The 14,284-nt window shown below is 33.7% G+C and overlaps 1 protein-coding gene across 1 annotated transcript in view; it reads right to left on the bottom strand.

The window, feature by feature from the left end:
* Positions 1-558: 558 nt before the first annotated feature.
* Positions 559-14,284, bottom strand: part of GAN (gigaxonin) — a 74,120-nt gene continuing 60,394 nt past the window's right edge. Inside the window, exons 10-11 of the mRNA XM_001371704.4 lie at positions 13,949-14,058; positions 559-13,864 (exon numbers count right to left, since the gene is read on the bottom strand). Of these exons, the coding sequence (XP_001371741.1) occupies positions 13,683-13,864; positions 13,949-14,058 (292 nt within the window). The 3' untranslated portion in view covers positions 559-13,682. The remainder of the gene's footprint in view (positions 13,865-13,948; positions 14,059-14,284) is intronic.

Here is a 14,284-nt window from a genome sequence, read left to right as displayed (position 1 = left end):
GGGAGTCAGCTTTCTCACTCACCACATGACCGTCTAAGCCTTAGACTCTAAGGGAAGCAGTTTGAGGTCTCATGAGCTCCTGCACAGTCGAGTTCCCAGGCCAAGTTCCTCTCACAGGAAGTGACACGAAATTTAAAGGCAGTTCTTCATGTCACTTCCTGTATCTTACATGTACCAATGGTGGCTTAAACTTGGTTTTGGATGGCCCAAGGGGGTCAGTCAATAGTTTCTGATTTGTTACTTGTTAGCACACACAGGTCATAGACCTTCCTCCACTACACTTAATCCTTAAGTGGAGGTATATACATTCCTGGTTGCTAAAATTCTAAAGACTAAGCAGGGTGGAGCACATCTAAAATTCACAAGGGGCTGCCAAGTCACCTATCCTTTTTTCCCCCATAGGCCAGACAGTAGAGAGCAAATCGCTAGATGAACTGAGTTGGATTGCTTTCACTAATTTTATTAAAGGAGACAAAAATAAACCAGAGCAAGGCAGATTAAAAACATTGTTTTAAAAAAAAGAGCCAGCATAAATCCCAGAAACTATACCTTGGCCAATTAGTTTTAATCAGTTAGTTTATTAAACACCTTTAAGACAATTCATTTTGGTCTGTACCCTTCTAAAAATATTTCAAGTTTTAAATGAACCTCCAAATACACAAAAGAAAATTACTTTTTACCATACACAAATTTCAGATCAAAATACAACACTCTGTTTTCTCACAATTATAAAATCCAGTCAGTAGAAACTACATTAAAAAAGATAAAACACTTTCACTGATCCTTGGTACAATATTACAGGACAATGGCAATAAAGTCCCCCAAACACAGTTGAAGTGCTTAACTAAGGGAACTATCCTTAGTTACCCAACTTTATACTCAACATGTAAACAAAATGAAGTGTTACATAATCCAAGAAAGTGAATATAACCTTTTTGCATGTGTTACTTTGTAAACCATAAAGCAATTCAAGAAAGATTATAGATAAAAAACGCTTCTGATTTTGATCAATTCTACACTAGCAAAGGAATAGACAATTATTCCATGAATTAAACTAATTTGGACCACAGGATGTGAAACATGGCATTTAATTAAAGCCCAGTAACACAGTTGTTCCAATAACAGATGAGAAATTCTTGAGACAACTATCTAACTAAATTTGGGGATGGTCATGTTCCTTTTTATTTTTTAAACTTTTTAACTATGTATGTTTCAAAAAACTAACCTTACGATAATTACTTCTCCTTTAAATCAGTTTTCAGTAGTAGGTCACAAAATACCATTAGAATTGCACATTTTCTTTAAATATGATCTTATCATGCATAATGTAACTTCATCTGAGGACAGGCTTCTAAGCCTTATAACTTGGAATTCTGTTAGTTTATTAAAGCTATAAATCTTTTTAGAAAGCCAATATTCATTCAGTTGTCCCATATTAGAAATGTCCACATTATAATTAAACTAAGTAAGGTTTATTTGTGCTTGACAGAATGAAATCTGTTAAGAATTTATATTAGCAAATATTATCCTCATGGCATTATTAAAAGAAAAGCATGGTCATAGAACAAGAAGGTCTGAGAAGTTACTGATCCTCAAGAGTCTAAATGAACTGAAAATTGCTTTAGAAGACAGTAGGATGTCTCATTTCTGGAAAAGAGCATGCATCAACCATGGATAATAACCCACTTTACACATTTCAAGTCTCTCATATGGCTCTCATTTACATTCATAAATGGCAATAGTCACTACAGGTCACAATTAACATACCACCAGAAAGGAGGCCTTTCGATCTGCCAAAGATTCCTGTAACCAACCCCATTATGGGGATGGGACAATGCTGGGGGAATATTATGATGTCTGTTTCTCAAACACAATTCAAAACACTACACGAGATTCTTAACTAGTCTAACTGTTCTGCTATCAATTCCACTGAGATGCATGCATACTTGTACCACAGTTCACAAATGTATGATTTTTAAAAACACTGAATTGCTTTTGTTGGTAATTAGAAACGAGGGTAAGGAAAGTGACAGAATGAATGACTTGTATAGAATGGGTAAAATGTAAAAAAAGACAAGGAAAAAGAAAACTGAGATTCTGTCAATTAAAAAAAAACACTACTAGTTATATAATATATGCTTGCTGAGTAACTAAGCAATAATAATTAGCTCTTCTCTGCTCTGCCCTATTAATGGTCACTTTATACTTTCCAGAATGACTAATCTAAATAAGAAGTTTCATTTTCTTATACTTTGAATTTTGTGGTACTTAATAGATGATATACACTTATGTCATGTAATCATTTGATATTAGGACACCATATTCCCAAATCTTCATGAAGTGTCTGGGTATGTGTATGTGTATGTGCTAGAATCAGTCTCCAAATGTTATTCTATAGTCTAGAATCGCTTCTGAATAAAGGTAAAACAAACAAAAGACCCTTACTTTCACCTAATGTGATCTTTTATTTATTATAAAGAAGAGATTATAATTTCATTCTCAATTCAAAGTCTGGATTCAGGTTTATTATTCAGAACTAAATGTGAATGAAACTGATTCCTTAAAACAAATGTTAGCTAAACGAATAATGAAAAATAATCAATTATCTCTTCTTCCCCCTACAGTCAGTATTTCTGCAAAAGTAAATGTATACTATATATATAGCATCTGTTGTCAATGCACATCAAGGACAATTTTCATGCATCAAGCAGATGCTATTATGATAATCTAGTGGACCCAAGGAAAACTTGCAGATCTTACAGGGATTTGGCCATTTGGCTACTTGCTGAGGTAGCTAGCCTGTGGGCTGATATGAAGAATGCTTGTCTTATTAGAATGTAGCAATGGGGTTTGGATTATCCCCTATCATCTCATTCCCAAAAGTAGCTCCAAAAGCTTCCCAGGTTATACTTGGGGTATGAGAACATAACTGGGGAACAAGAATCTTATAAACTCAAAAGGCTTAAGAAATCTAGAAGATGCCTGGGTAAACTGCTTGGGTTTCTAGGGGTTTCATTGTATTCTTGGATAAGTCAAATCTGCAGAGAAAAAGGGTGAGCTGTCAGCTCTTGAAAACTAGAGGTCTGTGTAGACAGACAACAGTCCCTCTAAGCCTATATCATTAAGTGTCTCTAAGGCATTTGTGCCATGTCAATCTTAAAAGAGTGCCTTTTTGATACGTGATTCAAACAATTAAGGGAGATAGATATAAAATTGAAGTATAGGAGTAGGGAATGAGGGAATAGATGAATCTGACATGAAAAATGTCCAAGATAATTCTTTTTCACCTCTAAAAAGGCCCCTTAAACTTCTAAAAAAAATCTCCTGTCCTTTAAAGGAAGGGCTGATTTCTTCAAAAGGGACCACTTCAGTAATATCTCTGGTTAATGGAATCTGAGTAACAAAATCAGAACAGATCAAACAAAAGACGAGAGTGGATGAATGAAAAACACACACTAAATAAAAGGGCAGTCAAGCTCCTGTAAACTAACTTGATTTTTAAAGTGTGTTTTTCTAAGTTGGTAAATTTACTATCTCCATGATCATGCTAAGTTTTTACTAAAGCCTGTTGAAGACAATGGTGTAAGTAGAAAATTGTATACAGCCTCTTAATTACAAAATCTTAAAAATGAACAATGAGATTCAAAATGAAAAAATTAAAGACAAGGCACAGGATCACAGAAACTTCCAAAGATTCTAGAAAAATTATCAAAGGATAATATAATTTACAATCCATTTATCAATCCCATGGGCCCAAAAGAAATAAGCAGATTTGCAAATGTTCAAATCCACGAGGCATTAGATTAGAAAAGATATAAGCAAAATTGCTATTTAAGATAACTTCAAAAACTAATATCTAAACTACGATCCATTTGTGGCTGTTAATGAGTTCCAATAGGCAAACATTAAGATCATGATTGAGATCTGGAAAAGGCCTTAGAAACATTTAGTCCAACTCTATTTGATGAATAAACTGAAGCCCAGAAACTTGTTCAGGGAGATAAATTTTTGAGTATTACAACTTTAAATCCAAATTTAGTGTTCTTAGATATTTGAAAGCCAGGAAGGAAGAACTTACATAATTTGGCTGAACATCTTGGTAGTTAGTGATAATGTGTTGGCAATCACTTTTATAAACTAAAGATTAAAGACTTCTTGGTTTAATAAAACCAGGAAGAAAAATTACATGCAAAGAGAATATATATTCTGAATAGCAAATGTTATTAATTTTTCAAAGTTTCCTATAAAACCTACAAGTATATAAATGAACAAAAGTAATTTGTTAACTAGGGTTCAAAGAAGACCTTTCTGGCAGGACAATAAAAAACACATATTAAAATAACAATTATCTTTGTCTGGAAGACAAATTAAAGAGGTTCTCCCTCTCTCCCTGCCCAGCTTAACATTTTTCCTAAAAAACTGGTTCATACTGGTTTTCCTGATTTTTCTTCTTTTTAATTTTTTTCTAAGAAAATTATTTTTTATAAGGGATGGCTTCCCAGGAGGCAGGGGCAAGAAATAGAGATGGTATAAAAACAAAGAAAATCAATATAAAATAGCCTTCCATCTATATTTCTTCAGATAAATCAGAATTTTAAAATATTTTGTGATTCTTCAACCTTAAAATGAAAATTTTTTGAGCCATTAACTTCAATCTGGATATTACAAATATAGAAAGAATTGATACAGAAAAGTTATAACTTCTTTTTTGGGGGAAGATGACAAACAAATTTACTCCTTGTACTAAGATCCCCTCGTTATATAAACGAAGGTCCAGGGAAATTAGGTAGCTTGTCAAAGGTCAAACAGATAATAAAATCTGAGATCTGAACCTAGGTCCTCCGATTTCAAAGCCACTGCTTTTTCCACAGTATCACACTGAGCATTTTGCCAAATTTCTAAATCTTAATATTTTTCAGAAATCTAAAAACTAGTTCTTTACGTTGGTATGGATAACTATAAAGGAAATCTAACTGTTTATACAATGAGGCTAATCATATGACCAAAATACTAAAGACAAAGTGGATTTGCTGTTGTTTGGAGACTCACAAATCTTTGGCCTCTTTTGAGCTAAATAATCTTTGCTCAGTTACAAAGTGTTTGGGAAATGAGATGTTTAATATTCTAGTCTTCAAGTAATTTATTTGATATAATTCAGTCTCCTCTTCCCAAGCAACTAAAAAAATTTAATTTTTTAATTTAAATTTTAACCTACCTTTAATCCTATGTAATTTCCATGTTATAGAACATGGGCTGAAGCAGTTCTCCTGGGCAGAAAAATTGTTAGAATTTGAAAATATACCTAATATTTTAAAAGAATCCAATCATTTTAAAAAGGAAGAAAATGAAGCCCAGCAAATTTAAGTGACTTGCTAAGGTCAATACAGAGGGAAAACAGTAGTATGGGTTCAAATCAAGGTCCTCTGATTGACTCACTTGTTTTTCACCTTGGATATTTCCAGGGGAAATTCTCACATCCTTCATCTTCAACCCAAACACTTGCAAAATATGAAAGGCTCATGGCTGACAAAACTAACACCACAAAGTCCATAATCTACATGGATTTTACTCCCAGGAAGTTCACACAGACAGGATTTACTCTTATGATTAAAAGCATTAAAAAAAGGAAAAAAAGGTGGCTAGTTGGAAATACAAAGATTGTACTAACAAGCCAGTGGAGAACAAAGGATAGAAAAATTTGGATGCAATAGCTCAAAAAATTCCAGCAGGAGAGGTAGTTTAGTATAAGTTTTATAAAAACTATCCCAAATCTAATATGAGTAATGGAGAATAAGTTATCATGTTAACAGTTTAAGAGTAATGGGACATAACAGATGGTAATATTTTAGGTTTCCAATCTGAGATTCAGGGAGGCTGACAATTCTGGGGGCTGGGAGTTCTGAGCTGCAATAGGCTAACGGAACTAAAGGATTTAAAGAGTACACACTATGTCTGGTATCAATATGATGAGCCCCAAGAAACGGGGAGGGAGCCATAAGGTTGCTAAAGGAAGGTAAAAGGTCTAAACTCCATGCTGAATTGGATAGCCCTGCACTTCTGGTCTCAGGTGGATTTGGAGACCTAGGCTTTACAGAAAGAAAAGAAAATTTTAGAATTTAGAGAAGTTGATAAAAGATGAGAAAATTTTCCATCAAAATGATTAAAAATAAAAGTTTTGGCAGCAAAAGGAGTAAGGTTTAATTTTTTAGAAAATTCATTTATATAAGATAGAATCATGGTAAAGTAATTTGGTATTACAGGACTTGGATATACAACAGCTCTGAACTATCTGTGTGTTTTTTAGCTCAAATTTGTAGTGCTTAGCACAGTGCTGGGCACAAAGAGGATTTAATAAATGTTGCTTCTGTTTCCCCATTGTATTCCCCCCACCTCCCCTACCCCCAACTGCCCTATTGCTCAATTACTCTGTGACTGTCTATACCAAAGCTCCTTTTTCTGACCAATATTCCCCAATAACTGTTGTATCCCCCCAAGAATATAAACTACTTGAAGTTAAGGATTATTTTACTTTAATATCTGTACCATCAACAATCGAACAACCAAGGCCTGGTACAAAGGAGGTGCTTAATAAAACTATTTGATTGATAAATACTTTGGGAGGGGAGAGGACATTAACTCTTTTAAATCATTAAGTTACAAGATAGCTTTAATCTGGGCAATTCCTACGGGAAAAGTAGTGCCCTAGGAGAGTTAACAAACATTCTTAAGCACTAAACTCAAAATTAAGATAAACTGACAAACGTTGGGAAGATTGAAGCACAAATAATTTCCTTGGTATTTATAGTAAATTAGTCATATTGCCAATGAAAACCACTGGGAAGATTTAGATATATCAATCAAACAACATTTTCTTAAGCGCCTTACTATGTGCTAGGCACTGGTGATGAGAATACATCATTTTTAAAACAAAGAGAAACCAGATAATTCAGCACTTTTAAAGCTGAGATATCTAAAACAGACAATGATCTGAATGTTTTTGAAAGCTATTTTCAAAATCATTCCAAATATTTAAATGGATTCATTAAAAAATTTATGGATTCCTAAATAGGAAATATTTAACAACTTTACTTGCTATACCTATATCAAAAATAAAGATAAGAAAACATCTACTTAAAATGCCTATTAACCAGTTATAAACTGCTTTTCTAAATAAGCACTTCAGAGGAAATAAAAAGAGAATACAGATAATAAGTCTTAAAGAAATAATAGTCAAACCTACCCACTGATTGGTTCTAGACTTTTATCAAAGGAATCTAAGTTCATAGAATGTCAAGTAAGATATAATTTTTTAAACTGAAATGCACAGGAACTGAAATTTTCCAATAAAGAAGAGATAAACGTTAAATAAATTTAAGTCTCATCCAATTAGACAGGAAAGATAATAAAGCATTCTATACATAGTTTTAGTTATTTAGGAAAATGAAGTTGCTAGTAGAACTTTAATAAACAACTGAAAGCCCAAAGTTCTACATCATTTGCATTTTATGGAAAAGACTAAGGAAACAAGTTATTTTAAAGGCCATAATGAAATATTTTTAAAAAATTTCTTAAAGAAATAATATGTTCTGTCACAAATCTTTTTTTTTCTGGGAAAATATAAATTAATTTATGTTAAGTTAACTTGGTATCACAGGAGAGCTTGTGTAGGCTCTATTTTCTCAACACATCTAATTCATTTTGTGACAATAAAAAAGGCCATAGGAGGCTCAAAAATCTATCAGAACATAAGTTATCACTACCAATGAGGGAAACAGAGGACAGATTCTAGTTGGACACTATGTATTTTAAAAAAACCCAAAAAGTAAAATTTCAAACTCAAAATAAGCTTATAGATACTAAATTATTCTATAATAAAGTTCCATTTGTTGGCATATATTGAATCTTATAGAATAATTAGAATGTTTTTTAAAATTAGTAAATTTAGAAAACTTCAGTTGTCCAACTGATAAGAATCCAACTTTTTTATTTAGCATACTTTTGTTTAAAATGGACAATCATGATGTAACAAAACATAAAAAATGTAGTAAGGGGTACTTTAATTAGAAATAGTATTACCTTTGTCTTGAATAGCTGAGTTGCTGAAACAAAACAAACAAGCAAACAAACTATAGTAGATATGGTTAAGTCCTATCTTGGGTGACTGTTGATAGCACACAGAATACTAATCTCCAGTTCAATCTTCTTAAATACAAGCTTCTATCAACTGTTTCTCACTATCAACTGTAAAACTAAGTAATTATCATCATTGCAATAGTTTAATCTTCCTTTATTTGTGACTACTGTTTTTAAAGAATGTTAGACAACATGCAAAATATTTTCCCCAATAGAAGACAGGATTTTCTTTCAATTATTAGCAACATGTATCAGGCAAATGGAGTATAGCAATTGAGGATTTTGCTCTTCCACTCTTCCCCCGCTCCCTCTGAGGCAAAACCAAAAAACACATGGCTAATTTGTAAATTTTAGTTTCCCAAAATTATAAAGAGAGCTTTTGTAAATATCCAGGTAGTTTGGCAGCAGACACACTTGGTAGCCAAACTCTTTACAACAGAAATGTTTACCATATAATTATATATTTAAAAAAACCAAGCAAAATAGCAAGGTATTAAAAAAAAAAAAAAGCACTGCACTTCAGACCTGGTTCAATTCTTGTGTCTATCTGTAAGGATCTAGATCTCAATTTCCTCATCAGTAAAATAAGAGAGTTGGACTAGATGACCTATCAGGCCCTTTCTGTGCAAGAATGCTAGGAATTTCTGACCACATCAGTGGACTGGAAATTTAATCACCTAATATCTGCTCCAGACTCACACTTCTTATAGTAACTTGTAGCAGGTCATTTCTTTAGGACCTGAAAGGCCTCTCAAATGTGCATGACAGTGATAACCCTTATCTCCAAGGGACAATGAAGATATCTTGATCAACACTCTTAGGTGTGACATTTTATCTATTGTAAACCCCCTATTACAGAATAGATGTCTTTTAAGATATGAATGAGATAAAACAGGCACTTCAAAATGTTTATTTCCATTATTTTTTTCTTACATTACTAGGGAAGCCCTTCCAAGCAGAAAACCAAATGACTTATCTAGGGCCCAACAATAAGCACTCATTTCTAATAAACATATTCTTTCAGGACACTCTGGCAATTGTCATTTAAGTTTCCTGCAGGCAAAAATTGTCTTTTGTCTTTACAATTCCTAAAATTCCTGGGGCACACATGCAATAAATGCTCAGTAAGTGGTTAGCTGATTTTGTGCAGGGATGTCTGCTGACAATTCCTTTTGGATGCTAGCTGAACCTGTAGCTACCCATTCAATGGCTAACCTCTGTTTTCCCATCATTTTTAAAGGTAACTAGCTAACTGAAGAGAAAAGGATCTGCTCAGTCCTAGAGCCTTCCCTTCATCGTGATTTTCAAGGGACCCCGTGGTTCTGATAGTGATAGCTCCTTTTCAATGGTCAAAAGACAAATGTCTGCTTATTTCTTACAATTCAAAAGGGTATGAAACCTGGTTATAAGCAAGTTCCCCTCCCTCCAGGATACCCACTAAATGGGGTTAATAAAATCCTTTTCAGCATTCTCGTGAAAATGGTTTTGGATTATGGATTTTATATGCTGCAGCAGAAATGTACCAGATATTCCGATGAAGCAAAGTTAATGGAATTCCCTAAATGCATAACCACTATTATAATGGATATCTTGGGTACTAGGGAGGAGAGAATACTCTGTGTCACACAAATAACAAGAAAAGTTGATTTTGCTACTTCCAGCTGGGTATTTTTTCCCCTCCACCTCACCCAACACAGTATTTGTCCTTGGTGACAAGTCCAATTTATAAATTAAGATAACGATACTTTCAAGCTGAATGTATCATTGGAAAAAGTACCACTGATAATGCTATAATGCAACATGGTGTAATAATGAAAAACAAATATTTAAAGTTCACTTATTTCCAACACATCTCAGAATATTTTCACTTGGTTGTGACATAGGGAACAAGGTCTATTTCTAGTTACTAATTCTCCAAGACTATTTGCTACTAAATTAAATACTACTCCTGAACAGTTCCTAAATAGTATGTCTCTTTTTGTCACAAACATACCATCAATAGCTACTTGGCAAACAAGGCTTTTTAATTCGACTAATGAAAACACAAAAACCTACCAAATTCATTAAAACCTATCAGTGTTCACTATTTATGCTCAACATGGATTTTGTTGCCCACTTATTCATTAATACAGCAGTTTAAAGTGAACAATAGTAGGTTCTAGAGTAAATTGGAAGCACCAAAAGTTGGTAACATATGTAGACCAGAACTAAAAATTGTTAAAGTAAATGTTAACATACATGCTAAAACATATACCAACTAATATATAAGCATGCATACAGCTAACACATACATACATACATACATACACACACACTCATTCTCTCCCTTGACAGGATATAAACATCCTTAAAAACTAAAAAGTATCTTCATCCTAATTTTTAAATTTCCTTTGAAAATCTATTGTGAAGAGAATCATCTTGGGTCATCTAGTACAATCTCCTTCCCTCATTACTATCACACAAATATCTATACCTCTCTCCCACAGCCTATGTCCATAGGAAAAATAAAATTAATTTATACTGTAGCCTAAAGGAGAGCCTTTGAATACTTACACTTACTCTGACAACCTGAGATAACTCTCCTTCTCTAGGTGAGATTGTGAAAATGAATTGCACTTTTACCCGAAGGTGTTTATATTTAAAATTTTAAGACCTATTATCAGCTGCCAATCACTATATACATGACTGGGACAAGTGCCCTAATGAAAAAGGAGTTTGAAAAATACATCAATCACAATATGATGATGTTTCAAGGCATAAGTGGAATGTTGAACACAACTTGCATAAAACAAGTTAAAATTATTTTACAATACTGAAGTAGCTCTAAATTAAAAAAAAAATCCACTATTTATTTTAGAATATAATGAAATTAAACACATCCCTGTACTTCAACACAAGGTTTTTCAGTACTTGTATATACAGTTAAAATAATAGTTTGGCACTTAGCAGCTTTTGTTGGTTATTGCATACTTGATCATGTAGCAAGTCTATTTCACAAACATTACATAATCTGGGTAGCTACTTTGTAAGCTATTTTTTTAAAGAAATAATTAAAAAAAATAAGATGAATTTACTGAATTACACAAACACAGAAATATTGTGAGGAACAAAAAAAAAATCCTGTGAATTTTTTCCTTTGAAGGGATTCTTGCCCTCAAATATGAGCTGCTATTGTTATGCCTACCATTGTTTGGGGAAACATTAAAAAACTCAAGAAAATCACACACATACATGAACTAAAAAATTATAGTACCTTTTATCAAAGATACCAAAGTCTCCTTTCAAATAAATCTCAACTACTACTTTTGAACACTTGCCAAACACTGCAGTTCGAGGTGAAAAAGCACCTGACCCAAGATATTGCAGCCTGGAGATCATCTTTGGAGAATTTTTTCTTCTGTAACTAGTATCCAATTTTAAAAGCAATTTCTACTCCTTCACTGTGGCATCTTCTTGGCTTTACTTGAAATGTGTCTTCATTGTTGACTTGCTTTGATTTAAGAATAACATCATTATGAAGATTTGCACAGAACAGCTGGTGTTCAGACACACCAAGAGGGGGGGAAAACACAAAAACATGGTTTAATTTAAACAATTACCTAATACATTATTGTCAAGCAAAGCCAGCCCAATGGCTCCAGTGCAGCATATAAATTTCCAGTGTGAAATACAAAACCTGGTAACTTCACACAAACATCTTAGGGCTAGAAGGGAAAGCTACTGTGCTTGTACACAGCCTTCTTCAGGATTCTTTTGGCACAGTCTGTACAGTGCATACCTGGTTAGAAAGGACATATACTTGAATCCATTTCAGTAAAACTGTGTTATCTTTTGACAGGCATGGAAGGAGGGCAAAAAAAAAAGCACATCAAACACCTTTTCCTTTTTGCTAGATGGCAGACAAACATGATGGAAAATTTTTTAGATGCATGATGACAGCATATAAACATGCCATGCAAAAAGTTTCTACAAGAAACTTTTGCTTTTAATTTTATAACCAAAGTGTACCATTTATTAAATGTTGAGATAGATCCTGCTAATTAGATCTGACAATAGCAGAATTTGTAGCCATATATACTAAGAAAAAGAAATGGTAAAAAAGTAATAAAAACCAAGTATATATCAAGCTGTTCAGAAAGTTTGATATTGCATAAAGTTCAGATTATGAAGCAATCAAAAAGCCCCTGATTTCAAATGGAGGATGTCAGAGTTAAGAGTGGAAAACAGAATATTATAAAATAAAAGTTCTACTTAACCAAAAGATTTTTTTGGGGGGGGGGTGGGGTGGAGGTGAGGTTCTGAGAGAGAAGGAAAGCAAGGGGAAGAGGATTTGCTTTTCCCCCAACCATGATATGTAAGCTTAGTTTGTTATATTATCAACAGAATAAAATTAAGTTGAGGTAGGTAGTTTATTCTACCAGCCAATCTTTACTCACACCACCATAGTTTGACTAAGAAGTCTTACTGGTGAACAATACTGGGAAGAGTCTAGCGCTTAGACAGAAACACATTCTAAATAGTGTTCAAATCAAACAGTAGTAAACAAGACTTCATGTGCTTTAGAATAAAGATTTCATTAAAAACATGGTATTTAAACCCAAGACATGTTGCCTAAACAATTTCCCTAAGAACTAGCAGCCTTAAATTTTATTTTTCTGAAACAACTTTTTTTGTCAATATTTTTCTTGCAAACCAATAAATTTTAGATCAACTGATGATGGAAGAAGGGTATGTACTAAGATCCTTCATGACTCCAAATATGCTAACCCAGAAATAAAAATCACATGAAAGATGTTCATAATTTCAAGTCTTCTCTTGGCATAAGAAGAGAAGTCAGCAGCTTCCTTAAATTCATGAGGGCTGCCTCCTGAATCATGTAGGAGTGCTTAAAAAAGACAGAATTCTATTATTACCTTAGTTGCAACTGATCATAATATATATATATATGCATATATATATATGTTTAGATATATATATTTATAGATTCTCTTGACAGAGCACTAGTAACCAATAGGCCTGGGTCCACATTTGCCCTCTCAGGCACAAGCACAGACCTTAAGTTGTTGGGCAGAGCTGGGCATGACTATAGTAGAAAAGCATTCATTGTATGCTTAGAGACATTGGTTTACATACAGATTTTCTGTATACCAAAGCCATCTACTTTAATATAGCAGACTTAGGCAGAAAGGAGTTCACTTTGGGGAAAAGTGCACCTTAGTGTTTTAGTTTTAACATTCTATTAATCTCCATTTCCCTTTTGTTTCCTGATACTGATGATTCTTCATCAGTCCACAAACTTCTAACTATAAGAGTTCATTCATTCACCTAAGGCTATTTTGGAATAGTCATTTTCTTCCCCAACAAGAGCTAAAGCTCAAGCTTTTAAGCATTATAAACCCCCAAGAGTTACCATGCCAAAGCGCAGCATAGAGAGTTAAGTTTTAGTTGTTCTCTCTGTTCTGCCTTGTCTAAAGCTAGGTTCTGGTGCACTGTGTCAGGTTTTTGCTTCTATCCCATTTTGAAGAAAGCCTTCAATGAGAAGAAAGCCTTCAAGGAGAAGGAACACGGATACGAAACAGTCCTTGCTGAAGCTGCAATCGGAAAAGCTTGCAATTTGCAATTCGTAAGGCAGCACAGCCAGTTCTGCGAAGGTCTGATGGAAAGAGTGGCTTAGTGTGGTGCCAAGTGCCTGTGCTTCTTTTAAACTCACGAACATAGTCGTAATTGGTACCTAAAAACAAATGAACAAATGTAAATGAATATTCTAAAAATCATTCAGGAATACCTTCAACAAAATGCACTGTAACATTCTAACCTGTATCAAGATCTCCAATCACATAGATACTGGCCCCAATAGGAACAGCTCCATAAACAAAGGAGGAACTTGCTGGGATACATAAATTCTGGTCATTAAGATAAATCCATCTGAAAGAAAAAGCATTTCTTTTTAGAAAAGTCAAAATAAGAGGCATGAAAGTCAGGCAAGTGTTGGGAAAGGCTAAATGTGACAAAGAAGATTTTCAAAAGAAATTGTCAAAAAACTACTGGTTAGATCATAAAAAAAACCAACAACAAACCCTTTCTGTCTTAGTACCAATTCTAAGACAGAAGGGTAAGGGCTAGGCAAACAGGGTTAAGTGACTTGCCCAGA

The sequence above is a fragment of the Monodelphis domestica genome, chromosome 1 (assembly GCF_027887165.1).
Source record: "Monodelphis domestica isolate mMonDom1 chromosome 1, mMonDom1.pri, whole genome shotgun sequence".
Taxonomy (NCBI): domain Eukaryota; kingdom Metazoa; phylum Chordata; class Mammalia; order Didelphimorphia; family Didelphidae; genus Monodelphis; species Monodelphis domestica.
This window is presented reverse-complemented; position numbering and strand designations above follow the sequence as displayed.